Raw genomic sequence first — 27,474 nt, forward strand, 5'->3', positions numbered from 1 at the left:
ACTTGCAGCGGTCAAACGCATCTGTCAAGCGCAATGCAACAAAAACTCAGGCCAAACATGCATTGAAAAATCTTGCAAATGTTTTATTCAAACATGTTTTATTACTGAAATGTTCTTATTCTATTCGTATCTTTTTCTGGGGGAAAACTGGTATGTCAGACTAACTGAGACTTGTCTACTGTTGCCCTCCTATTGGTTTAAATTGATTTTATTTGCTCTTCTCATCTGTAAGTGGCTTTGGATAAAAGCGTCTGCTAAATGATTAAATGTTCATGTTAAATTAATATCTATTAAATGCAATACGCCAATCATCTAATGCCATGAATATGTAAATGTGTTATTATTTGTTTTCGAGCTTATTTTGTATTAAATAGCTTTGTCTAGAGAGTATTCTTCCTTTTTATTACGTGTCATTAACAATGTCTACAAATTTTCCTAGTGGTGAACAACTGATATTTCGAAGGCTACATAAACCTAAATTACGAAACTTCTACTGAAACCACTGACTCTGGCTGTTTGATTGGGTTTGATACACGATTCTAATCACTGATTCAAAACAAGTGATTCGTAAAGGTTCACGAAGCAGTGTGTTTCTAAAGCGCCAGTCACTGTACCGTTCAGACAGAAAAACTTGCTTAGAAAAACGCGAGCTTTGGAGCGAGAAAACACGCAAGGTTTAAACTTTTTTAAAAGTTTACCTCCATTTAATTGGAGGAATGACCTCCCCAACTCAATCCGAGCAGCTGAGTCCTTAGCAATCCTCAAGAATCGGCTTAAAACACAGCTCTTCAATCTTTATTTGACCCTCTAACTTTAACACTCAGTATTCTAATTCTATTCCTAAAAAATGCAAACACATCTACCATTTTCTGCACTTTATTTTCTGTTATTTACTTAAAGCAGTAAAACAGTTGAGAAACAAATGGGATGTGTAGCCTATTATATTGGATGCATTCATTGTCTCTTAAAGTGACCGCGCTTAATTTAGCTACTAGCTGCGGTAATGTTAATCCAAGAAAATGAAAGACAGAAAATCACTCAGTGCTCTTGACTGAATTACTTCGTAGTTTTAACAAGAATGAGTGCACAGTCAAACCAAATTTTTTTTTTTTTTTTTTACATTTTAATAGTAGGTGCAGGACACTATAATTAATGTAAGTGAGTATAGCAAAATAAAGCGAGCTGTGACATACCCCAAAAATCTTCATACAGAGGAGTACTAGTGAAATTGATAGAAAAAAATGGGTGCAAAAATTTTTCAGACACTTTGACCCGACCATGTTTTGCTTACGTGTTTTTTTTTTCCTGAATTGCTAATGCAACCTTTTCACACCACAGACTGAACAAAATTAAACATTGCTTGGTAATTGCTCAACAAAGTATTGATAGTTGTGTAAATATTGTCATACTAACAACTGTCTGAAGTTTTGGTTGATTGTAATCGATTACACACCTTTCTATCAAAGTTATCTGACATTTTCAAGATGAATTTGTTCTGACACAGTTTAACTCTTGAGATCTTGTCATATTTTATTACCATTTTATAAACTAGAGCAAATAAACTGTGATAATGTAAGAAATGTTGAAGGTGTCTGAATACATTTTGGTTCGACTGTTAATTAAATGTATACAGTGAAGACTATGCAGTGCTATTTTATATTTAATTCTTTGTTTTCTGTACCTGGACACCTACACACCTGAGACAACTTAAACATGAACATATAAATTAAACAATTTCAAACAGGGCCCACTGGTACAACCTTCACCGGGGCCCCGCTGACCCCAGCTATGGCCCTGGCTACGATACTGAAAGATTTTTTTTAATCAAATCTTTGCATAGAAATTATATCACGAAACACTGGCATCTAACAATGCCTCTATTTATTTTTTATCTGTGCACTTATTCATTTGCACTGTAAGCAATTCATTAAAGTACATACATAAAATACATCAAATACAATGCTGATAGGATTTTGATTCGATCAGTGCAGAAATTCATTTGCACTGTAAAAAATAAATATATTACAAAACAAAGCAGCTCATTATCAGGACATTATCCATTCATTTTATTGACATTTCTAGATGTGAACATTTTCTTGTATATCTTTTAGTATATTTCTACACTTTTTTTTTAGCTGCCATTTTCTCCTCTTTTTGCCTTTTTTTATGTCCTCTAACTTTAGTTTTCGCTTGTTCACAAGGTCAGCATTGAGGAGCATCAGCTTCTTCAGGAAGTCTCTGGAGGGCTGGATGCGTCTCGACTGTATGGCGTGATCAATGGCATCCTCCACCATCATGTCATGGCAGATCATCAGATATGCCAGAAACAGAGTCGCAGAGTGGTCGACACCCTGCTTGCAGCAAATCAACACCTTACCTGAGGAAACAAAAAAGAATTATGGTCAAAAAACTCATTAATAGACTATAACACACTTGATAGTAGACAATATATGGAGTGTGTGTGTGTGTGTGTGTCAGCCCTTACTCCCTGGTTTATTCACGGCCTTGTCAATGAATTTTGCAGCTGGCATGAAGCACTTGCTGATGTCAGAACAGTGTCTGTCCGTTGTAGGCAAGCTGTAATAATTGATGTGCAAGCCTCTGTAATATCTGGACCCTGTATTGACTGTTCCTTCTAGATCTTCAACATAAGATGTTCCCAAGAAGTAGTTCAAGTCCTTTTTGGGCGCTGCAGCGTTCAGAATGTGAGTGATGCACATCTCCTGCAGCATATCTCGGTCTGTTGCGGCCTCTCTGCACAAGGACACAAAAGCCTTGGTTAGTCTTTTATAGAAAACTATTTACATTGTAGAATAAATGACAGAACAATGAGAGAAATACAATTGTGTTGCAGACTTACTCGTCTCCGATGAAGACCCTGGGCCAGACATTGGTGACATGTCTTTGTTTGAGCAGTGTGCACTGCTTCAAACGATCCTCTAGTTGGAGCATGGTTAAAGGGACGTAGTTTTCCAAACTTGCAAGTTCAGATAACACTGTTGACTCTGGCTCAAGAACGCTTGGACTTGGTGCACCCAAATCCACTGGAGTAGCCAGATCCCATTCAGGTCGTGGCTTGAGAACGCTTGGACCCGGGAGGTACAGTTCCACTGAATCAACCAAATCCTCTTCAGGGTCTGGCTCAGGGACACTTGAACCCGGGGCATATAATTCCATCGAGTCCTTATCCCATTCACGTTCAAGAGGATCATCCAGATCCTCCTCAGAGTCCGGCTCAGGAACGCTAGGACTCGTGGTGTACAGTTCCACCGCATCAACCAGATCCCATTTAGGAGGAGCAACCAAATCCTCAATAGGTTTTGGTTCACGAACATTCAGATCCATCTCAGGCCATGCTGAGTTCGATCTGTCGTTCTGGAGGAAGGTTTTTTTCGTATTCCTCACTGTAGCATATCCTACTCTCTTGGTTACAACGAAGCCATGAACTTTCTTATTCTTCACGGCTTTGGTAGTTTCTGACAAAAGAAGAAAAACATACAATGTGTTATTAGAAACATCTCTCACCAGATTAAACATGATTAATTAGTCCAAATTTTAAGAAGACGTTTCTATTTGCATCTTTTCACCTTTTGGGCTGGCACGTGATTCCTCCGGATCAACCAGATCCAGTTTAGGTTCAGAAGGAACAACAAGATCCACTTCTGGTTCAGGGATACACGATTGCTCTGTATCTAACAGATCCAATTCAGGTTCTGGCTTGGGAGCACTTGGATCTGGAACAAACGATTCCTTTGGATCGAGAAGATCCACTTCAGGTTGCCCAACAGTTTCTGGCATTTTTGTCTGGAAAACTGCCCAAATTTGCTGGAAGATTGCCCCCATTTTCTTAGTTATCTCCCCAACAGTGAGTCCTGAAAAAAAGAAGAAAACAAACTAGATAAGTCTTGTCTGAGAGTTAAATAAAAAAAAAAACTTTTAAAAGCTTGAAAGTTTGAAAAACATTCCGAACCCCATTAAACATCATAATTAACTTCATAACAATTAAAAACCAATCGGACCTTTACAAACAACTACGAGTCCTCTGCTAGTTGTTGCTAGCATCTATCCAACTATTTTTAGCAGATAGATCGAGAGAGTGGATCAACTCTAAACAGGGCATTACTTTGAAAAGTTTTCAGCTCTAAATGGAAATCTAACAGCGTTTGGAAGTCGGCTACAGGAATTCCATGAATCAGATAATTTAGAAAAAATATAGCAACCAAAATTCAAATCAGCATAAAGGTCACTGACAAATTTGGCGGTTGTAGCTCGAGAGCTCAACAAGGTGTAGGAAAACAGTATTAGGTCTTTGTCACAGCCAACATATAATAATTTACTATTAGAAACATCTCTAACAACACAAATAAACATGAATAAGACATATGCATGTCTTCACCTGTTGGACTGTTCTCAGCATCCAGGACACCCTGATCATTGGCCTCTTCCACTGAAGGTCCTGCTGGGTCGCTCAGATCTTCAGAGACCAGCGTAGGACTCTTCAGCTCTGAGATGCTGTTGTTCCTGTTCATCTCCAGCTGCAAATCTTTCACTTCACAGACCGAGATGTTGTCACAAGCATTAACCTCCAGCTGCACACGCATCTCTCCTGGACTGCAGTATCTGCCTGAGACATGATCCACCGTCACAACCTCCAGCTGCACATCTAGCTCTCGAGATGCACTGATAAGGTCGTAGATGTCATCGGTGATCTCAAACTCCAGCTGAACATCTTTATCATCTGATGCCCAGTAGCTGTCACCGAAGTAGAAGGCGTCGTTGACGTACACCTCCAGGAGCACCTCTCTCATGTCTTTGGACATTGTGTCTGTGGTTCTCATACTGACAGATAAGTAATCCGTATCTGGTAATGTCAGTTTGAACTTTAACGTTATCTGATACACACTGTCTGTACAGATAAAATATATCTCCAGCAACACGGCATGTAAAAAATCACATTTAACATTACTATGTTTGAGTGCAGTTTTACCATCAAAAAAATTATTCGTTTAAGTTAAACAGTTCATTTTCATGCTTCATGATCGCATGGTTTGAATCTGAATCAGTCGGAGGAATCCTTCACTGAATGAACTTGTAAGGCTACTGTAAGTACAAGTATGTTTAGATATTAAGCCATTTTTTGTGTACTGAAGACTCGCGATACTCCACTTATGGTCATTTCTGACTAACTTTACCTTAATTGGGACTGATTTGTTCGATAACAAATACATTTTGAAACAAAGTAATTTTTAATGATTGTAATCATTTTTGTTTGAAGTAATTTAATTTATAAAATTTGTAATAAACGTAAATGCATAATGAAGGGTCATTCTCACAGAACGCGTTTTTGATATCGATCTTGAACGCATTAGCGCGCTCACGCACAAACGCTCTCTCTTACACACACACGCGCGCGCACACACACACACACACACACACACCAGAGTAGGCTATTTTCATTTCAAGTGATCCCTAAATCTTCTGTTCAAGACAGTATTGTGTGACTGTTTATAGTGGATCCTTTTCATATTTAACGTTATGTTATGAACTTGCAGCGGTCAAACGCATCTGTCAAGCGCAATGCAACAAAAACTCAGGCCAAACATGCATTGAAAAATCTTGCAAATGTTTTATTCAAACATGTTTTATTACTAAAATGTTCTTATTCTATTTGTATCTTTTTCTGGGGGAAAACTGGTATGTCAGACTAACTGAGACTTGTCTACTGTTGCCCTCCTATTGGTTTAAATTGATTTTATTTGCTCTTCTCATCTGTAAGTGGCTTTGGATAAAAGCGTCTGCTAAATGATTAAATGTTCATGTTAAATTAATATCTATTAAATGCAATAAGCCAATCATCTAATGCCATGAATATGTAAATGTGTTATTATTTGTTTTCGAGCTTATTTTGTATTAAATAGCTTTGTCTAGAGAGTATTCTTCCTTTTTATTGCGTGTCATTAACAATGTCTACAAATTTTCCTAGTGGTGAACAACTGATATTTCGAAGGCTACATAAGCCTAAATTACGAAACTTCTACTGAAACCACTGACTCTGGCTGTTTGATTCAATAATAACCAACTGCGGTTTAACTATGGCGGAGCACACTGTAGAACAAGGAAAAGAAGAAGAGAAAGAAGTAAAAAGAAGTTATATATTTGATAGATGCAACATACTTAACATTATAACGTTACGCTTATACAAGACAGCTCTGTACTGATATATACATATTTTTTTAAAGGAATAATTTTGTAAGTTAGGCTAATATTTAGCAATATCACAGTATCACTTTGTTGGGTTACATATTCATGGTTTGTGATTTAATTTGTTGTTGGCGTTGTATTTTACAGCATTTGTTAAATTTTCTGACCATGAGAATTGCATTAATTGTATTTTATTTCACCTATAGAAGCACATATCGATTCAGAGAGGGTCAGCGCCTTGTTTCTACCATGAGGAAGCAGGTGGAACTGATGTTGTGATGGAGGACAGTACCCCGGCTGCTTCAATGGTTACAACAGGTGGTGAGTGTTTTCATTCATGGGTTAAATGGTGGTAACATACTTTAGAAACTGTGTGGTGTATTTTATTCTGTGTATAATTTATGTCTTCACTGCAGCAGGAATGGTTTGTGACATTAAACAGTTGTCTGCCAGTAGAAGTTGTTGGGATTTCCAGCCAAGTGATTGGCAGTCATCATTGGTAAAATTGTTTGTTTTTATCACACTTTTATTAACACATTTTATGTTTACTGAATGTAATTCTGGTCTCTTTATCTTAATCTGTGGTAAAAGCTTAACCAGATTTTGAGTAAAAATGACAGAGATGAGACAATTGCTCAAGTTGGAAGCATTAAACTGCAGCAGAAAGATTTCTTGACCTTGGGCCTCAATGCAGCGCTTGAGGCAACAGTAAGTGGACAAATAATGATTTTTAAAATAGAAAAATTTACCATACAGCTAATATATTTTTTGTTAGTAATTAACTAATGTTATTATATAACTAATATATAATATATTTAAAAACAGATTGCAAACAGCTGTCTTGATGTGATCGTCATGGTGGCTAAGGAAAAGGTATTTTTGCCTACAACTGTATAACTCATGATCACCTGGAGACGTAATTGTGTTTTGTAATGGATGTGCAAATGAATGTTATGCTTAGGCAACAGATGTGTTTGCAGCAAATTCCTTGTAGTTACCTGGCTACCACCACTTGAATTGGACCCATTTTTATCATTTCCAGTAAGTCCATCAATTTGTATTTTATCTAAAACTGGAACAGTTATAAATTCAGTTACAACAAATGAATGGATCTTATGTTCACCCAAGGATAACATAGGATCCAAGGATTACATTCTGCTCCCTGCTTGGATGCCAGGACACTGAATGCTATGTGTATGTTGTTCCCTTCATTTTTGGGTGAACTAACTCTTTAAGATTATATGGTGATATTAGGATTCAATATACTAACAACTGTATTTCACAGGTTCTTAAGCCTAAAAACAAGGCTATGTATTTTTTTGATTCAACTCACCCCTACGGGATTGGTGATGTAAAATATGTGACTGTCTTCAGGTTGCATTACATATATAAATATTATGTTCAGAGTTCGCAGTTCAAGGTTTGCTGTTCAAAGTTCGTTGTTCGAAAGTTTGCTCTTCATTGATGTTCACTGCTGATTATTCTGTGCATGATGTTCATTTGCATGATGATCTGCATGCTGCATGTTTTTATATTCTAAATTTTAAATGTTGTTTTTGCAATTCAGTCATGGGTAATTTTTTTTTTTTTTTTTGCTTTTGAGTAAATATACTTTGCTTTTTTTGTCCAATTTTTCTGGTTATAATATATTAAAATATTTCTGTTTGATTTTGTTGCAGTAAATTGACAAACAGAATCGCTCCAGGACCATGGAAGCTGATCAAGAACAAGGTTAGTTTTATTAGGCTTTCAAAAAACATAAGCTACTTATATAGATTGTGTTTTTATATGTTTGTCACATCCTTTACAGGGATAACTTAATGATAATTGCATTGTTTTAGAATGTTCCACAACAGCTGACTGGCTCTGTGGACTGTGGGATCTTCATGCTGATGGTGAGGGAAAAAAGGGAAAGTAAAAAAAAAAAAGTTAGATAAATCATAAGAATGAAACCGTTATATGGTTGCCTGAACTTGACTGAATTCCTTTTTGGGGGGGAATTTCAGTATGCTCTGCACATGGTCTTTGAGGCACCCTTTGATTTTACAGCTATAAGTCTTTGTTAAAAATATATATTTTAACTAGATTATATAATCCATTAAGTTGACCTGTTAACACTTTCTCCCCTTATGCAAGTCGGATTTTCCTCTTATTCGAAAATGGTGGTGCCTTATTCTCATGGAGAATTTTGCCATTGAAAGGTAACTCTCCTGCTTTCTCAAGTTTTTCTCTGTCTATAAATTTACTTAAAAATGTATTTGTTACAGGAAACATGCTGCCGTTGATGTGCAGGAGCCACCTAAAGCACAAGAAGACACCGAAACCGGCGACATGGTATGTTTTTATTGTCTCAAACGGGCACATGAAAGAGCATAATTTCAAAACATTACTTTACATGCATCCTGATTAAACCACAATGTATTGTTGAGGACACTTCCAATCTCCCCAGGGACAACAGATGGAAATGAGCTAGCAGCCAAATGTGGTGCATCTCTTCTCTTGTGAGAATAATTCTTTTAAATGAATTAATTATTTCATTATTTTTTTGAACTCTTCTCTCATGAAGGAACCACAGATGGTCAAAGACCTCAGGACCGCAGTTGGATGGCTGCGGGACAACTGCCACTCCTTCAGAGGTTCTGTGCAAGAGCCGTCATATCTGGACCTAAAGAAGGAAGACCAGGAAGAGGCCCTTCTTAAACTTGATCGGGCGGAAAGAAAAGATGATCTGGAACTGGCCAAAAAGCCTTTCATGTTTCAGTTCCAGTTTCAACAGGACATGGAAGTTTTTCTTTTCGAATGTCACGACGAAAGGCACCTCAGAATAAACTCCATGTTTATGGAGTTTTAATTTGTTATTTATTTTTCTCTTGAGAATTATTGATGTAAAATTTGTGCCTGTATAACTTTTATAAGATTTATTTTCTTTGGTTTAATTTGTTTTATATAATTTATTTATCTAGTTTGATTTTGTAATTTTATTTAATTAGAAAACAGCTAGTGTGTGATTTTATTTAAAACTCATTTTATTTAAATTAATGTTTTTTTTGTTTTCAGTCCATTATATTATTGTGTATGGTGGTCTATGTTGTTTGAGTATTTAAAGTTATTTTCAACTGAATAAAATGTTCAAACTCTCAAGCTCTGTTTTCATTGGATTATTTATTTTTAATTTTATGCTTTGTCTAATGTATAATATTGTTAATCAGTCTTAAATATACATTTTCAAATAAATCGTTTAAAACAAAGTCTTAATAATAACAACATTGTTTTAAACTTTAAAAGTTCCAAAACACGGAAGTAGCGTAATTCCTTGCCCCGCCCACTTCCAGTCGGGCTGGCGCTGTCGTCCTCAGACTGTTGTGACGTAATGGTTCTGCGGTTCTGCAGTCAGACCTATCTCGTTTGATTGGGTTTGATACACGATTCTAATCACTGATTCAAAACAAGTGATTCGTAAAGGTTCACGAAGCAGTGCGTTTCTAAAGCGCCAGTCACTGTACCGTTCAGACAGAAAAACTTGCTTAGAAAAACGCGAGCTTTGGAGCGAGAAAACACGCAAGGTTTAAGCTTTTTTAAAAGTTTACCTCCATTTAATTGGAGGAATGACCTCCCCAACTCAATCCGAGCAGCTGAGTCCTTAGCCATCCTCAAGAATCGGCTTAAAACACATCTCTTCCATCTTTATTTGACCCTCTAACTTTAACACTCAGTATTCTAATTCTATTCCTAAAAAATGCAAACACATCTACCATTTTCTGCACTTTATTTTCTGTTATTTACTTAAAGCAGTAGAACAGTTGAGAAACAAATGGGATGTGTAGCCTATTATATTGGATGCATTCATTGTCTCTTAAAGTGACCGCGCTTAATTTAGCTACTAGCTGCGGTAATGTTAATCCAAGAAAATGAAAGACGGAAAATCACTCACTGCTCTTGACTGAATTACTTCCTAGTTTTAACAAGAATGAGTGCACAGTCAAACCAAACTTTTTTTTTTTTTTTTACATTTTAATAGTAGGTGCAGGACACTATAATTAATGTAAGTGAGTATAGCAAAATAAAGCGAGCTGTGACATACCCCAAAAATCTTCATACAGAGGAGTACTAGTGAAATTGATAGATAAAAATGGGAGCAAAAATTTTTCAGACACTTTGACCCGACCATGTTTTGCTTACGTGTTTTTTTTTCCTGAATTGCTAATGCAACCTTTTCACACCACAGACTGAACAAAATTAAACATTGCTTGGTAATTGTTCAACAAAGTATTGATAGTTGTGTAAATATTGTCATACTAACAACTGTCTGAAGTTTTGGTTGATTGTAATCGATTACACACCTTTCTATCAAAGTTATCTGACATTTTCAAGATGAATTTGTTCTGACACAGTTTAACTCTTGAGATCTTGTCATATTTTATTACCATTTTATAAACTAGAGCAAATAAACTGTGATAATGTAAGAAATGTTGAAGGTGTCTGAATACATTTTGGTTTGACTGTTAATTAAACGTATACAGTGAAGACTATGCAGTGCTATTTTATATTTAATTCTTTGTTTTCTGTACCTGGACACCTACACACCTGAGACAACTTAAACATGAACATATAAATTAAACAATTTCAAACAGGGCCCACTGGTACAACCTTCACCGGGGCCCCGCTGACCCCAGCTATGGCCCTGGCTATGATAGTGAAAGATTTTTTTTAATCAAATCTTTGCATAGAAATTATATCACGAAACACTGGCATCTAACAATGCCTCTATTTATTTTTTATCTGTGCACTTATTCATTTGCACTGTAAGCAATTCATTAAAGTACATACATAAAATACATAAAATACAATGCTGATAGGATTTTGATTCGATCAGTGCAGAAATTCATTTGCACTGTAAAAAATAAATATATTACAAAACAAAGCAGCTCATTATCAGGACATTATCCATTCATTTTATTGACATTTCTAGATGTGAACATTTTCTTGTATATCTTTTAGTATATTTCTACACTTTTTTTTTAGCTGCCATTTCTCCTCTTTTTGCCTTTTTTTATGTCCTCTAACTTTAGTTTTCGCTTGTTCACAAGGTCAGCATTGAGGAGCATCAGCTTCTTCAGGAAGTCTCTGGAGGGCTGGATGCGTCTCGACTGTATGGCGTGATCAATGGCATCCTCCACCATCATGTCATGGCAGATCATCAGATATGCCAGAAACAGAGTCGCAGAGTGGTCGACACCCTGCTTGCAGCAAATCAACACCTTACCTGAGGAAACAAAAAAGAATTATGGTCAAAAAACTCATTAATAGACTATAACACACTTGATAGTAGACAATATATGGTGTGTGTGTGTGTGTGTGTGTGTGTCAGCCCTTACTCCCTGGTTTATTCACGGCCTTGTCAATGAATTTTGCAGCTGGCATGAAGCACTTGCTGATGTCAGAACAGTGTCTGTCCGTTGTAGGCAAGCTGTAATAATTGATGTGCAAGCCTCTGTAATATCTGGACCCTGTATTGACTGTTCCTTCTAGATCTTCAACATAAGATGTTCCCAAGAAGTAGTTCAAGTCCTTTTTGGGCGCTGCAGCGTTCAGAATGTGAGTGATGCACATCTCCTGCAGCATATCTCGGTCTGTTGCGGCCTCTCTGCACAAGGACACAAAAGCCTTGATTAGTCTTTTATAGAAAACTATTTACATTGTAGAATAAATGACAGAACAATGAAAGAAATACAATTGTGTTGCAGACTTACTCGTCTCCGATGAAGACCCTGGGCCAGACATTGGTGACATGTCTTTGTTTGAGCAGTGTACACTGCTTCAAACGATCCTCTAGTTGGAGCATGGTTAAAGGGACGTAGTTTTCCAAACTTGCAAGTTCAGATAACACCGTTGACTCTGGCTCAAGAACGCTTGGACTTGGTGCACCCAAATCCACTGGAGTAGCCAGATCCCATTCAGGTCGTGGCTTGAGAACGCTTGGACCCGGGAGGTACAGTTCCACTGAATCAACCAAATCCTCTTCAGGGTCTGGCTCAGGGACACTTGAACCCGGGGCATATAATTCCATCGAGTCCTTATCCCATTCACGTTCAAGAGGATCATCCAGATCCTCCTCAGAGTCCGGCTCAGGAACGCTAGGACTCGTGGTGTACAGTTCCACCGCATCAACCAGATCCCATTTAGGAGGAGCAACCAAATCCTCAATAGGTTTTGGTTCACGAACATTCAGATCCATCTCAGGCCATGCTGAGTTCGATCTGTCGTTCTGGAGGAAGGTTTTTTTCGTATTCCTCACTGTAGCATATCCTACTCTCTTGGTTACAACGAAGCCATGAACTTTCTTATTCTTCACGGCTTTGGTAGTTTCTGACAAAAGAAGAAAAACATACAATGTGTTATTAGAAACATCTCTCACCAGATTAAACATGATTAATTAGTCCGAATTTTAAGAAGACGTTTCTATTTGCATCTTTTCACCTTTTGGGCTGGCAAGTGATTCCTCCGGATCAACCAGATCCAGTTTAGGTTCAGAAGGAACAACAAGATCCACTTCTGGTTCAGGGATACACGATTGCTCTGTATCTAACAGATCCAATTCAGGTTCTGGCTTGGGAGCACTTGGATCTGGAACAAACGATTCCTTTGGATCGAGAAGATCCACTTCAGGTTGCCCGACAGTTTCTGGCATTTTTGTCTGGAAAACTGCCCAAATTTGCTGGAAGATTGCCCCCATTTTCTTGGTTATCTCCCCAACAGTGAGTCCTGAAAAAAAGAAGAAAACAAACTAGATAAGTCTTGTCTGAGAGTTAAATTAAAAAAAAAAACTTTTAAAAGTTTGAAAGTTTGAAAAACATTTCAAACCCCATTAAACATCATAATTAACTTCATAACAATTAAAAACCAATCGGACCTTTACAAACAACTACGAGTCCTCTGCTAGTTGTTGCTAGCATCTATCCAACTATTTTTAGCAGATAGATCGAGAGAGTGGATCAACTCTAAACAGGGCATTACTTTGAAAAGTTTTCAGCTCTAAATGGAAATCTAACAGCGTTTGGAAGTCGGCTACAGGAATTCCATGAATCAGATAATTTAGAAAAAATATAGCAACCAAAATTCAAATCCGCATAAAGGTCACTGACAAATTTGGCGGTTGTAGCTCGAGAGCTCAACAAGGTGTAGGAATACAGTATTAGGTCTTTGTCACAGCCAACATATAATAATTTACTATTAGAAACATCTCTAACAACACAAATAAACATGAATAAGACATTTGCATGTCTTCACCTGTTGGACTCTTCTCAGCATCCAGGACACCCTGATCATTGGCCTCTTCCACTGAAGGTCCTGCTGGGTCGCTCAGATCTTCAGAGACCAGCGTAGGACTCTTCAGCTCTGAGATGCTGTCGTTCCTGTTCATCTCCAGCTGCAAATCTTTCACTTCACAGACCGAGATGTTGTCACAAGCATTAACCTCCAGCTGCACACGCATCTCTCCTGGACTGCAGTATCTGCCTGAGACATGATCCACCGTCACAACCTCCAGCTGCACATCTAGCTCTCGAGATGCACTGATAAGGTCGTAGATGTCATCGGTGATCTCAAACTCCAGCTGAACATCTTTATCATCTGATGCCCAGTAGCTGTCACCGAAGTAGAAGGCGTCGTTGACGTACACCTCCAGGAGCACCTCTCTCATGTCTTTGGACATTGTGTCTGTGGTTCTCATACTGACAGATAAGTAATCCGTATCTGGTAATGTCAGTTTGAACTTTAACGTTATCTGATACACACTGTCTGTACAGATAAAATATATCTCGATCTATACGGACTGGCGTTTGTACAAGTGTTGCTAGGTTTGTTTTCGCAGACTTCACTCAGACGAACGTCTCTGTTGCGAACATCGCTCAACTAAAGAGATTCTGCCAGGGCGAGACGTTTTATACTGACTGGGTCTGTGACGTCATGAAACAGTGACGCGTCTTGTTCCAGTTGCCATGGAAACGGATTGTTTACCAACAGCAGCATTTTCGCTGATTGGCTCATTAGGTCAGAAAATAAAGAATTATTTTTAATAGCGTTTTTCAACACTATTTCATATCGCGTTTATGTCCGCGTTTGCTGCGATCCATCTCCAGCAACACGGCATGAAAAAATCACATTTAACATTACTATGTTTGAGTGCAGTTTTACCATCAAAAAAATTATTCGTTTAAGTTAAACAGTTCATTTTCATGCTTCATGATCGCATGGTTTGAATCTGAATCAGTCGGAGGAATCCTTCACTGAATGAACTTGTAAGGCTACTGTAAGTACAAGTATGTTTAGATATTAAGCCATTTTTTGTGTACTGAAGACTCGCGATACTCCACTTATGGTCATTTCTGACTAACTTTACCTTAATTGGGACTGATTTGTTCGATAACAAATACATTTTGAAACAAAGTAATTTTTAATGATTGTAATCATTTTTGTTTGAAGTACGTTAATTTAATTTATAACATTTTTAATAAACATAAATGCATAATAAAGGGTCATTCCCACAGAACGCGTTTTTGATATCGATCTTGAACGCATTAGCGCGCTCACGCACAAACGCTCTCTCTTACACACACACACGCGCGCGCGCACACACACACACCAGAGTAGGCTATTTTCATTTCAAGTGATCCCTAAATCTTCTGTTCAAGACAGTATTGTGTGACTGTTTATAGTGGATCCTTTTCATATTTAACGTTATGTTATGAACTTGCAGCGGTCAAACGCATCTGTCAAGCGCAATGCAACAAAAACTCAGGCCAAACATGCATTGAACAATCTTGCAAATGTTTTATTCAAACATGTTTTATTACTAAAATGTTCTTATTCTATTTTTATCTTTTTCTGGGGGAAAACTGGTATGTCAGACTAACTGAGACTTGTCTACTGTTGCCCTCCTATTGGTTTAAATTGATTTTATTTGCTCTTCTCATCTGTAAGTGGCTTTGGATAAAAGCGTCTGCTAAATGATTAAATGTTCATGTTAAATTAATATCTATTAAATGCAATAAGCCAATCATCTAATGCCATGAATATGTAAATGTGTTATTATTTGTTTTCGAGCTTATTTTGTATTAAATAGCTTTGTCTAGAGAGTATTCTTCCTTTTTATTACGTGTCATTAACAATGTCTACAAATTTTCCTAGTGGTGAACAACTGATATTTCGAAGGCTACATAAACCTAAATTACGAAACTTCTACTGAAACCACTGACTCTGGCTGTTTGATTGGGTTTGATACACGATTCTAATCACTGATTCAAAACAAGTGATTCGTAAAGGTTCACGAAGCAGTGCGTTTCTAAAGCGCCAGTCACTGTACCGTTCAGACAGAGAAACTTGCTTAGAAAAACGCGAGCTTTGGAGCGAGAAAACACGCAAGGTTTAAGCTTTTTTAAAAGTTTACCTCCATTTAATTGGAGGAATGACCTCCCCAACTCAATCCGAGCAGCTGAGTCCTTAGCCATCCTCAAGAATCGGCTTAAAACACATCTCTTCCATCTTTATTTGACCCTCTAACTTTAACACTCAGTATTCTAATTCTATTCTTAAAAAATGCAAACACATCTACCATTTTCTGCACTTTATTTTCTGTTATTTACGTAAAGCAGTAAAACAGTTGAGAAACAAATGGGATGTGTAGCCTATTATATTGGATGCATTCATTGTCTCTTAAAGTGACCGCGCTTAATTTAGCTGCTAGCTGGTAATGTTAATCCAAGAAAATGAAAGACGGAAAATCACTCACTGCTCTTGACTGAATTACTTCGTAGTTTTAACAAGAATGAGTGCACAGTCAAACCAAACTTTTTTTTTTTTTTTACATTTTAATAGTAGGTGCAGGACACTATAATTAATGTAAGTGAGTATAGCAAAATAAAGCGAGCTGTGACATACCCCAAAAATCTTCATACAGAGGAGTACTAGTGAAATTGATAGATAAAAATGGGAGCAAAAATTTTTCAGACACTTTGACCCGACCATGTTTTGCTTACGTGTTTTTTTTTCCTGAATTGCTAATGCAACCTTTTCACACCACAGACTGAACAAAATTAAACATTGCTTGGTAATTGTTCAACAAAGTATTGATAGTTGTGTAAATATTGTCATACTAACAACTGTCTGAAGTTTTGGTTGATTGTAATCGATTACACACCTTTCTATCAAAGTTATCTGACATTTTCAAGATGAATTTGTTCTGACACAGTTTAACTCTTGAGATCTTGTCATATTTTATTACCATTTTATAAACTAGAGCAAATAAACTGTGATAATGTAAGAAATGTTGAAGGTGTCTGAATACATTTTGGTTTGACTGTTAATTAAACGTATACAGTGAAGACTATGCAGTGCTATTTTATATTTAATTCTTTGTTTTCTGTACCTGGACACCTACACACCTGAGACAACTTAAACATGAACATATAAATTAAACAATTTCAAACAGGGCCCACTGGTACAACCTTCACCGGGGACCCGCTGACCCCAGCTATGGCCCTGGCTATGATACTGAAAGATTTTTTTTAATCAAATCTTTGCATAGAAATTATATCACGAAACACTGGCATCTAACAATGCCTCTATTTATTTTTTATCTGTGCACTTATTCATTTGCACTGTAAGCAATTCATTAAAGTACATACATAAAATACATCAAATACAATGATGATAGGATTTTGATTCGATCAGTGCAGAAATTCATTTGCACTGTAAAAAATAAATATATTACAAAACAAAGCAGCTCATTATCAGGACATTATCCATTCATTTTATTGACATTTCTAGATGTGAACATTTTCTTTTATATCTTTTAGTATATTTCTACACTTTTTTTTTAGCTGCCATTTTCTCCTCTTTTTGCCTTTTTTTATGTCCTCTAACTTTAGTTTTCGCTTGTTCACAAGGTCAGCATTGAGGAGCATCAGCTTCTTCAGGAAGTCTCTGGAGGGCTGGATGCGTCTCGACTGTATGGCGTGATCAATGGCATCCTCCACCATCATGTCATGGCAGATCATCAGATATGCCAGAAACAGAGTCGCAGAGTGGTCGACACCCTGCTTGCAGCAAATCAACACCTTACCTGAGGAAACAAAAAAGAATTATGGTCAAAAAACTCATTAATAGACTATAACACACTTGATAGTAGACAATATATGGAGTGTGTGTGTGTGTGTGTGTGTGTGTGTGTCAGCCCTTACTCCCTGGTTTATTCACGGCCTTGTCAATGAATTTTGCAGCTGGCATGAAGCACTTGCTGATGTCAGAACAGTGTCTGTCCATTGTAGGCAAGCTGTAATAATTGATGTGCAAGCCTCTGTAATATCTGGACCCTGTATTGACTGTTCCTTCTAGATCTTCAACATAAGATGTTCCCAAGAAGTAGTTCAAGTCCTTTTTGGGCGCTGCAGCGTTCAGAATGTGAGTGATGCACATCTCCTGCAGCATATCTCGGTCTGTTGCGGCCTCTCTGCACAAGGACACAAAAGCCTTGATTAGTCTTTTATAGAAAACTATTTACATTGTAGAATAAATGACAGAACAATGAAAGAAATACAATTGTGTTGCAGACTTACTCGTCTCCGATGAAGACCCTGGGCCAGACATTGGTGACATGTCTTTGTTTGAGCAGTGTACACTGCTTCAAACGATCCTCTAGTTGGAGCATGGTTAAAGGGACGTAGTTTTCCAAACTTGCAAGTTCAGATAACACCGTTGACTCTGGCTCAAGAACGCTTGGACTTGGTGCACCCAAATCCACTGGAGTAGCCAGATCCCATTCAGGTCGTGGCTTGAGAACGCTTGGACCCGGGAGGTACAGTTCCACTGAATCAACCAAATCCTCTTCAGGGTCTGGCTCAGGGACACTTGAACCCGGGGCATATAATTCCATCGAGTCCTTATCCCATTCACGTTCAAGAGGATCATCCAGATCCTCCTCAGAGTCCGGCTCAGGAACGCTAGGACTCGTGGTGTACAGTTCCACCGCATCAACCAGATCCCATTTAGGAGGAGCAACCAAATCCTCAATAGGTTTTGGTTCACGAACATTCAGATCCATCTCAGGCCATGCTGAGTTCGATCTGTCGTTCTGGAGGAAGGTTTTTTTCGTATTCCTCACTGTAGCATATCCTACTCTCTTGGTTACAACGAAGCCATGAACTTTCTTATTCTTCACGGCTTTGGTAGTTTCTGACAAAAGAAGAAAAACATACAATGTGTTATTAGAAACATCTCTCACCAGATTAAACATGATTAATTAGTCCGAATTTTAAGAAGACGTTTCTATTTGCATCTTTTCACCTTTTGGGCTGGCAAGTGATTCCTCCGGATCAACCAGATCCAGTTTAGGTTCAGAAGGAACAACAAGATCCACTTCTGGTTCAGGGATACACGATTGCTCTGTATCTAACAGATCCAATTCAGGTTCTGGCTTGGGAGCACTTGGATCTGGAACAAACGATTCCTTTGGATCGAGAAGATCCACTTCAGGTTGCCCGACAGTTTCTGGCATTTTTGTCTGGAAAACTGCCCAAATTTGCTGGAAGATTGCCCCCATTTTCTTGGTTATCTCCCCAACAGTGAGTCCTGAAAAAAAGAAGAAAACAAACTAGATAAGTCTTGTCTGAGAGTTAAATTAAAAAAAAAAACTTTTAAAAGCTTGAAAGTTTGAAAAACATTTCAAACCCCATTAAACATCATAATTAACTTCATAACAATTAAAAACCAATCGGACCTTTACAAACAACTACGAGTCCTCTGCTAGTTGTTGCTAGCATCTATCCAACTATTTTTAGCAGATAGATCGAGAGAGTGGATCAACTCTAAACAGGGCATTACTTTGAAAAGTTTTCAGCTCTAAATGGAAATCTAACAGCGTTTGGAAGTCGGCTACAGGAATTCCATGAATCAGATAATTTAGAAAAAATATAGCAACCAAAATTCAAATCCGCATAAAGGTCACTGACAAATTTGGCGGTTGTAGCTCGAGAGCTCAACAAGGTGTAGGAATACAGTATTAGGTCTTTGTCACAGCCAACATATAATAATTTACTATTAGAAACATCTCTAACAACACAAATAAACATGAATAAGACATTTGCATGTCTTCACCTGTTGGACTCTTCTCAGCATCCAGGACACCCTGATCATTGGCCTCTTCCACTGAAGGTCCTGCTGGGTCGCTCAGATCTTCAGAGACCAGCGTAGGACTCTTCAGCTCTGAGATGCTGTCGTTCCTGTTCATCTCCAGCTGCAAATCTTTCACTTCACAGACCGAGATGTTGTCACAAGCATTAACCTCCAGCTGCACACGCATCTCTCCTGGACTGCAGTATCTGCCTGAGACATGATCCACCGTCACAACCTCCAGCTGCACATCTAGCTCTCGAGATGCACTGATAAGGTCGTAGATGTCATCGGTGATCTCAAACTCCAGCTGAACATCTTTATCATCTGATGCCCAGTAGCTGTCACCGAAGTAGAAGGCGTCGTTGACATACACCTCCAGGAGCACCTCTCTCATGTCTTTGGACATTGTGTCTGTGGTTCTCATACTGACAGATAAGTAATCCGTATCTGGTAATGTCAGTTTGAACTTTAACGTTATCTGATACACACTGTCTGTACAGATAAAATATATCTCGATCTATACGGACTGGCGTTTGTACAAGTGTTGCTAGGTTTGTTTTCGCAGACTTCACTCAGACGAACGTCTCTGTTGCGAACATCGCTCAACTAAAGAGATTCTGCCAGGGCGAGACGTTTTATACTGACTGGGTCTGTGACGTCATGAAACAGTGACGCGTCTTGTTCCAGTTGCCATGGAAACGGATTGTTTACCAACAGCAGCATTTTCGCTGATTGGCTCATTAGGTCAGAAAATAAAGAATTATTTTTAATAGCGTTTTTCAACACTATTTCATATCGCGTTTATGTCCGCGTTTGCTGCGATCCATCTCCAGCAACACGGCATGAAAAAATCACATTTAACATTACTATGTTTGAGTGCAGTTTTACCATCAAAAAAATTATTCGTTTAAGTTAAACAGTTCATTTTCATGCTTCATGATCGCATGGTTTGAATCTGAATCAGTCGGAGGAATCCTTCACTGAATGAACTTGTAAGGCTACTGTAAGTACAAGTATGTTTAGATATTAAGCCATTTTTTGTGTACTGAAGACTCGCGATACTCCACTTATGGTCATTTCTGACTAACTTTACCTTAATTGGGACTGATTTGTTCGATAACAAATACATTTTGAAACAAAGTAATTTTTAATGATTGTAATCATTTTTGTTTGAAGTACGTTAATTTAATTTATAACATTTTTAATAAACATAAATGCATAATAAAGGGTCATTCCCACAGAACGCGTTTTTGATATCGATCTTGAACGCATTAGCGCGCTCACGCACAAACGCTCTCTCTTACACACACACACGCGCGCGCGCACACACACACACCAGAGTAGGCTATTTTCATTTCAAGTGATCCCTAAATCTTCTGTTCAAGACAGTATTGTGTGACTGTTTATAGTGGATCCTTTTCATATTTAACGTTATGTTATGAACTTGCAGCGGTCAAACGCATCTGTCAAGCGCAATGCAACAAAAACTCAGGCCAAACATGCATTGAACAATCTTGCAAATGTTTTATTCAAACATGTTTTATTACTAAAATGTTCTTATTCTATTTTTATCTTTTTCTGGGGGAAAACTGGTATGTCAGACTAACTGAGACTTGTCTACTGTTGCCCTCCTATTGGTTTAAATTGATTTTATTTGCTCTTCTCATCTGTAAGTGGCTTTGGATAAAAGCGTCTGCTAAATGATTAAATGTTCATGTTAAATTAATATCTATTAAATGCAATAAGCCAATCATCTAATGCCATGAATATGTAAATGTGTTATTATTTGTTTTCGAGCTTATTTTGTATTAAATAGCTTTGTCTAGAGAGTATTCTTCCTTTTTATTACGTGTCATTAACAATGTCTACAAATTTTCCTAGTGGTGAACAACTGATATTTCGAAGGCTACATAAACCTAAATTACGAAACTTCTACTGAAACCACTGACTCTGGCTGTTTGATTGGGTTTGATACACGATTCTAATCACTGATTCAAAACAAGTGATTCGTAAAGGTTCACGAAGCAGTGCGTTTCTAAAGCGCCAGTCACTGTACCGTTCAGACAGAGAAACTTGCTTAGAAAAACGCGAGCTTTGGAGCGAGAAAACACGCAAGGTTTAAGCTTTTTTAAAAGTTTACCTCCATTTAATTGGAGGAATGACCTCCCCAACTCAATCCGAGCAGCTGAGTCCTTAGCCATCCTCAAGAATCGGCTTAAAACACATCTCTTCCATCTTTATTTGACCCTCTAACTTTAACACTCAGTATTCTAATTCTATTCTTAAAAAATGCAAACACATCTACCATTTTCTGCACTTTATTTTCTGTTATTTACGTAAAGCAGTAAAACAGTTGAGAAACAAATGGGATGTGTAGCCTATTATATTGGATGCATTCATTGTCTCTTAAAGTGACCGCGCTTAATTTAGCTGCTAGCTGGTAATGTTAATCCAAGAAAATGAAAGACGGAAAATCACTCACTGCTCTTGACTGAATTACTTCGTAGTTTTAACAAGAATGAGTGCACAGTCAAACCAAACTTTTTTTTTTTTTTTACATTTTAATAGTAGGTGCAGGACACTATAATTAATGTAAGTGAGTATAGCAAAATAAAGCGAGCTGTGACATACCCCAAAAATCTTCATACAGAGGAGTACTAGTGAAATTGATAGATAAAAATGGGAGCAAAAATTTTTCAGACACTTTGACCCGACCATGTTTTGCTTACGTGTTTTTTTTTCCTGAATTGCTAATGCAACCTTTTCACACCACAGACTGAACAAAATTAAACATTGCTTGGTAATTGTTCAACAAAGTATTGATAGTTGTGTAAATATTGTCATACTAACAACTGTCTGAAGTTTTGGTTGATTGTAATCGATTACACACCTTTCTATCAAAGTTATCTGACATTTTCAAGATGAATTTGTTCTGACACAGTTTAACTCTTGAGATCTTGTCATATTTTATTACCATTTTATAAACTAGAGCAAATAAACTGTGATAATGTAAGAAATGTTGAAGGTGTCTGAATACATTTTGGTTTGACTGTTAATTAAACGTATACAGTGAAGACTATGCAGTGCTATTTTATATTTAATTCTTTGTTTTCTGTACCTGGACACCTACACACCTGAGACAACTTAAACATGAACATATAAATTAAACAATTTCAAACAGGGCCCACTGGTACAACCTTCACCGGGGACCCGCTGACCCCAGCTATGGCCCTGGCTATGATACTGAAAGATTTTTTTTAATCAAATCTTTGCATAGAAATTATATCACGAAACACTGGCATCTAACAATGCCTCTATTTATTTTTTATCTGTGCACTTATTCATTTGCACTGTAAGCAATTCATTAAAGTACATACATAAAATACATCAAATACAATGATGATAGGATTTTGATTCGATCAGTGCAGAAATTCATTTGCACTGTAAAAAATAAATATATTACAAAACAAAGCAGCTCATTATCAGGACATTATCCATTCATTTTATTGACATTTCTAGATGTGAACATTTTCTTTTATATCTTTTAGTATATTTCTACACTTTTTTTTTAGCTGCCATTTTCTCCTCTTTTTGCCTTTTTTTATGTCCTCTAACTTTAGTTTTCGCTTGTTCACAAGGTCAGCATTGAGGAGCATCAGCTTCTTCAGGAAGTCTCTGGAGGGCTGGATGCGTCTCGACTGTATGGCGTGATCAATGGCATCCTCCACCATCATGTCATGGCAGATCATCAGATATGCCAGAAACAGAGTCGCAGAGTGGTCGACACCCTGCTTGCAGCAAATCAACACCTTACCTGAGGAAACAAAAAAGAATTATGGTCAAAAAACTCATTAATAGACTATAACACACTTGATAGTAGACAATATATGGAGTGTGTGTGTGTGTGTGTGTGTGTGTGTGTCAGCCCTTACTCCCTGGTTTATTCACGGCCTTGTCAATGAATTTTGCAGCTGGCATGAAGCACTTGCTGATGTCAGAACAGTGTCTGTCCATTGTAGGCAAGCTGTAATAATTGATGTGCAAGCCTCTGTAATATCTGGACCCTGTATTGACTGTTCCTTCTAGATCTTCAACATAAGATGTTCCCAAGAAGTAGTTCAAGTCCTTTTTGGGCGCTGCAGCGTTCAGAATGTGAGTGATGCACATCTCCTGCAGCATATCTCGGTCTGTTGCGGCCTCTCTGCACAAGGACACAAAAGCCTTGGTTAGTCTTTTATAGAAAACTATTTACATTGTAGAATAAATGACAGAACAATGAGAGAAATACAATTGTGTTGCAGACTTACTCGTCTCCGATGAAGACCCTGGGCCAGACATTGGTGACATGTCTTTGTTTGAGCAGTGTGCACTGCTTCAAACGATCCTCTAGTTGGAGCATGGTTAAAGGGACGTAGTTTTCCAAACTTGCAAGTTCAGATAACACCGTTGACTCTGGCTCAAGAACGCTTGGACTTGGTGCACCCAAATCCACTGGAGTAGCCAGATCCCATTCAGGTCGTGGCTTGAGAACGCTTGGACCCGGGAGGTACAGTTCCACTGAATCAACCAAATCCTCTTCAGGGTCTGGCTCAGGGACACTTGAACCCGGGGCATATAATTCCATCGAGTCCTTTTCCCATTCACGTTCAAGAGGATCATCCAGATCCTCCTCAGAGTCCGGCTCAGGAACGCTAGGACTCGTGGTGTACAGTTCCACCGCATCAACCAGATCCCATTTAGGAGGAGCAACCAAATCCTCAATAGGTTTTGGTTCACGAACATTCAGATCCATCTCAGGCCATGCTGAGTTCGATCTGTCGTTCTGGAGGAAGGTTTTTTTCGTATTCCTCACTGTAGCATATCCTACTCTCTTGGTTACAACGAAGCCATGAACTTTCTTATTCTTCACGGCTTTGGTAGTTTCTGACAAAAGAAGAAAAACATACAATGTGTTATTAGAAACATCTCTCACCAGATTAAACATGATTAATTAGTCCGAATTTTAAGAAGACGTTTCTATTTGCATCTTTTCACCTTTTGGGCTGGCACGTGATTCCTCCGGATCAACCAGATCCAGTTTAGGTTCAGAAGGAACAACAAGATCCACTTCTGGTTCAGGGATACACGATTGCTCTGTATCTAACAGATCCAATTCAGGTTCTGGCTTGGGAGCACTTGGATCTGGAACAAACGATTCCTTTGGATCGAGAAGATCCACTTCAGGTTGCCCGACAGTTTCTGGCATTTTTGTCTGGAAAACTGCCCAAATTTGCTGGAAGATTGCCCCCATTTTCTTGGTTATCTCCCCAACAGTGAGTCCTGAAAAAAAGAAGAAAACAAACTAGATAAGTCTTTTCTGAGAGTTAAATTTAAAAAAAAACTTTTAAAAGCTTGAAAGTTTGAAAAACATTTCAAACCCCATTAAACATCATAATTAACTTCATAACAATTAAAAACCAATCGGACCTTTACAAACAACTACGAGTCCTCTGCTATTTGTTGCTAGCATCTATCCAACTATTTTTAGCAGATAGATCGAGAGAGTGGATCAACTCTAAACAGGGCATTACTTTGAAAAGTTTTCAGCTCTAAATGGAAATCTAACAGCGTTTGGAAGTCGGCTACAGGAATTCCATGAATCAGATAATTTAGAAAAATATAGCAACCAAAATTCAAATCCGCATAAAGGTCACTGACAAATTTGGCGGTTGTAGCTCGAGAGCTCAACAAGGTGTAGGAAAACAGTATTAGGTCTTTGTCACAGCCAACATATAATAATTTACTATTAGAAACATCTCTAACAACACAAATAAACATGAATAAGACATATAAATGTCTTCACCTGTTGGACTGTTCTCAGCATCCAGGACACCCTGATCATTGGCCTCTTCCACTGAAGGTCCTGCTGGGTCGCTCAGATCTTCAGAGACCAGCGTAGGACTCTTCAGCTCTGAGATGCTGTCGTTCCTGTTCATCTCCAGCTGCAAATCTTTCACTTCACAGACCGAGATGTTGTCACAAGCATTAACCTCCAGCTGCACACGCATCTCTCCTGGACTGCAGTATCTGCCTGAGACATGATCCACCGTCACAACCTCCAGCTGCACATCTAGCTCTCGAGATGCACTGATAAGGTCGTAGATGTCATCGGTGATCTCAAACTCCAGCTGAACATCTTTATCATCTGATGCCCAGTAGCTGTCACCGAAGTAGAAGGCGTCGTTGACGTACACCTCCAGGAGCACCTCTCTCATGTCTTTGGACATTGTGTCTGTGGTTCTCATACTGACAGATAAGTAATCCGTATCTGGTAATGTCAGTTTGAACTTTAACGTTATCTGATACACACTGTCTGTACAGATAAAATATATCTCGATCTATACGGACTGGCGTTTGTACAAGTGTTGCTAGGTTTGTTTTCGCAGACTTCACTCAGACGAACGTCTCTGTTGCGAACATCGCTCAACTAAAAAGATTCTGCCAGGGCGAGACCTTTTATACTGACTGGGTCTGTGACGTCATGAAACAGTGACGCGTCTCGTTCCAGTTGTCATGGAAACGGATTGTTTACCAACAGCAGCATTTTCGCTGATTGGCTCATTAGGTCAGAAAATAAAGAATTATTTTTTAATAGCGTTTTTCAACACTATTTCATATCGCGTTTATGTCCGCGTTTGCTGCGATCCATCTCCAGCAACACGGCATGAAAAAAATCACATTTAACATTACTATGTTTGAGTGCAGTTTTACCATCAAAAAAATTATTCGTTTAAGTTAAACAGTTCATTTTCATGCTTCATGATCGCATGGTTTGAATCTGAATCAGTCGGATGAATCCTTCACTGAATGGACTTGTAAGGCTACTGTAAGTACAAGTATGTTTAGATATTAAGCCATTTTTTGTGTACTGAAGACTCGTGATACTCCACTTATGGTCATTTCTGTCTAACTTTACCTTAATTGGGACTGATTTGTTCGATAACAAATACATTTTGAAACAAAGTAATTTTTAATGATTGTAATCATTTTTGTTTGAAGTAATTTAATTTATAAAATTTGTAATAAACGTAAATGCATAATGAAGGGTCATTCTCACAGAACGCGTTTTTGATATCGATCTTGAACGCATTAGCGCGCTCACGCACAAACGCTCTCTCTTACACACACACACGCGCGCGCGCACACACACACACACACACACCAGAGTAGGCTATTTTCATTTCAAGTGATCCCTAAATCTTCTGTTCAAGACAGTATTGTGTGACTGTTTATAGTGGATCCTTTTCATATTTAACGTTATGTTATGAACTTGCAGCGGTCAAACGCATCTGTCAAGCGCAATGCAACAAAAACTCAGGCCAAACATGCATTGAAAAATCTTGCAAATGTTTTATTCAAACATGTTTTATTACTGAAATGTTCTTATTCTATTCGTATCTTTTTCTGGGGGAAAACTGGTATGTCAGACTAACTGAGACTTGTCTACTGTTGCCCTCCTATTGGTTTAAATTGATTTTATTTGCTCTTCTCATCTGTAAGTGGCTTTGGATAAAAGCGTCTGCTAAATGATTAAATGTTCATGTTAAATTAATATCTATTAAATGCAATACGCCAATCATCTAATGCCATGAATATGTAAATGTGTTATTATTTGTTTTCGAGCTTATTTTGTATTAAATAGCTTTGTCTAGAGAGTATTCTTCCTTTTTATTACGTGTCATTAACAATGTCTACAAATTTTCCTAGTGGTGAACAACTGATATTTCGAAGGCTACATAAACCTAAATTACGAAACTTCTACTGAAACCACTGACTCTGGCTGTTTGATTGGGTTTGATACACGATTCTAATCACTGATTCAAAACAAGTGATTCGTAAAGGTTCACGAAGCAGTGTGTTTCTAAAGCGCCAGTCACTGTACCGTTCAGACAGAAAAACTTGCTTAGAAAAACGCGAGCTTTGGAGCGAGAAAACACGCAAGGTTTAAGCTTTTTTAAAAGTTTACCTCCATTTAATTGGAGGAATGACCTCCCCAACTCAATCCGAGCAGCTGAGTCCTTAGCAATCCTCAAGAATCGGCTTAAAACACAGCTCTTCAATCTTTAT

At 38.0% G+C, this 27,474-nt stretch overlaps 2 protein-coding genes across 39 annotated transcripts in view; one reads left to right on the forward strand and one right to left on the reverse strand.

The window, feature by feature from the left end:
- Positions 1-1,890: 1,890 nt before the first annotated feature.
- LOC127971352 (uncharacterized) lies at positions 1,891-25,950 on the reverse strand. Of its 4 annotated transcripts, none has more exons than XM_052574278.1 (5): positions 25,211-25,950; positions 24,403-24,687; positions 17,814-18,429; positions 2,486-2,754; positions 1,891-2,377 (listed from the first exon to the last, which is right to left on the reverse strand). In XM_052574278.1, the coding sequence occupies exons 1-5, from the start codon at positions 25,650-25,652 to the stop codon at positions 2,079-2,081; spliced, it is 1,911 nt and encodes a 636-aa protein (XP_052430238.1). In that variant the 5' UTR covers positions 25,653-25,950; the 3' UTR covers positions 1,891-2,078. The 4 variants fall into 4 exon arrangements, with proteins under 4 accessions (XP_052430238.1, XP_052430239.1, XP_052430240.1 ...); XM_052574279.1 differs by lacking the exon at positions 2,486-2,754 and adding an exon at positions 11,577-11,845; XM_052574280.1 differs by lacking the exons at positions 1,891-2,377; positions 2,486-2,754 and adding exons at positions 11,065-11,464; positions 11,577-11,845.
- The window catches only part of LOC127971354 (structural maintenance of chromosomes protein 5-like), a 29,931-nt gene continuing 8,547 nt past the window's right edge, over positions 6,091-27,474 (forward strand). For 3 of the 35 annotated variants that reach the window (XR_008156826.1, XR_008156794.1, XR_008156821.1), the window contains exons 1-7: positions 6,106-6,137; positions 6,408-6,522; positions 6,618-6,700; positions 6,793-6,909; positions 7,027-7,074; positions 7,163-7,242; positions 7,330-7,419. Coding sequence is in view for 10 of the 35 variants with exons in the window: in XM_052574284.1 (XP_052430244.1) it covers positions 7,599-7,621; positions 7,881-7,932; positions 8,043-8,096; positions 8,338-8,402; positions 8,469-8,535; positions 8,768-9,052 (546 nt within the window). In the remaining 25 variants the exon portion in view is untranslated. Of the gene's footprint in view, positions 6,138-6,407; positions 6,523-6,617; positions 6,701-6,792; positions 6,910-7,026; positions 7,075-7,162; positions 7,243-7,329; positions 7,420-7,583; positions 7,622-7,880; positions 7,933-8,011; positions 8,097-8,337; positions 8,403-8,468; positions 8,536-8,767; positions 9,343-27,474 lie in introns of those variants that run through there. The other 32 variants (XR_008156802.1, XR_008156825.1, XR_008156804.1 and 29 more) reach the window with 28 other exon arrangements.

Source organism: Carassius gibelio, chromosome B14 (assembly GCF_023724105.1).
Source record: "Carassius gibelio isolate Cgi1373 ecotype wild population from Czech Republic chromosome B14, carGib1.2-hapl.c, whole genome shotgun sequence".
In the NCBI taxonomy this organism is placed as follows: Eukaryota; Metazoa; Chordata; class Actinopteri; order Cypriniformes; family Cyprinidae; genus Carassius; species Carassius gibelio.

What these genes read in the sequence shown, in the direction of transcription:
- LOC127971352 (XM_052574278.1), bottom strand. Translation starts at nt 25,652, where the DNA reads ATGAGAACCACAGACACAATGTCCAAAGACATGAGAGAGGTGCTCCTG. An exon ending in AGGGTCTTCATCGGAGACGA is followed by an intron (nt 2,755 to 17,813) that starts GTAAGTCTGCAA and finishes GTCCTTGTGCAG; the next exon opens with AGAGGCCGCAACAGACCGAG. An exon ending in GGCCGTGAATAAACCAGGGA is followed by an intron (nt 2,378 to 2,485) that starts GTAAGGGCTGAC and finishes TTGTTTCCTCAG; the next exon opens with GTAAGGTGTTGATTTGCTGC.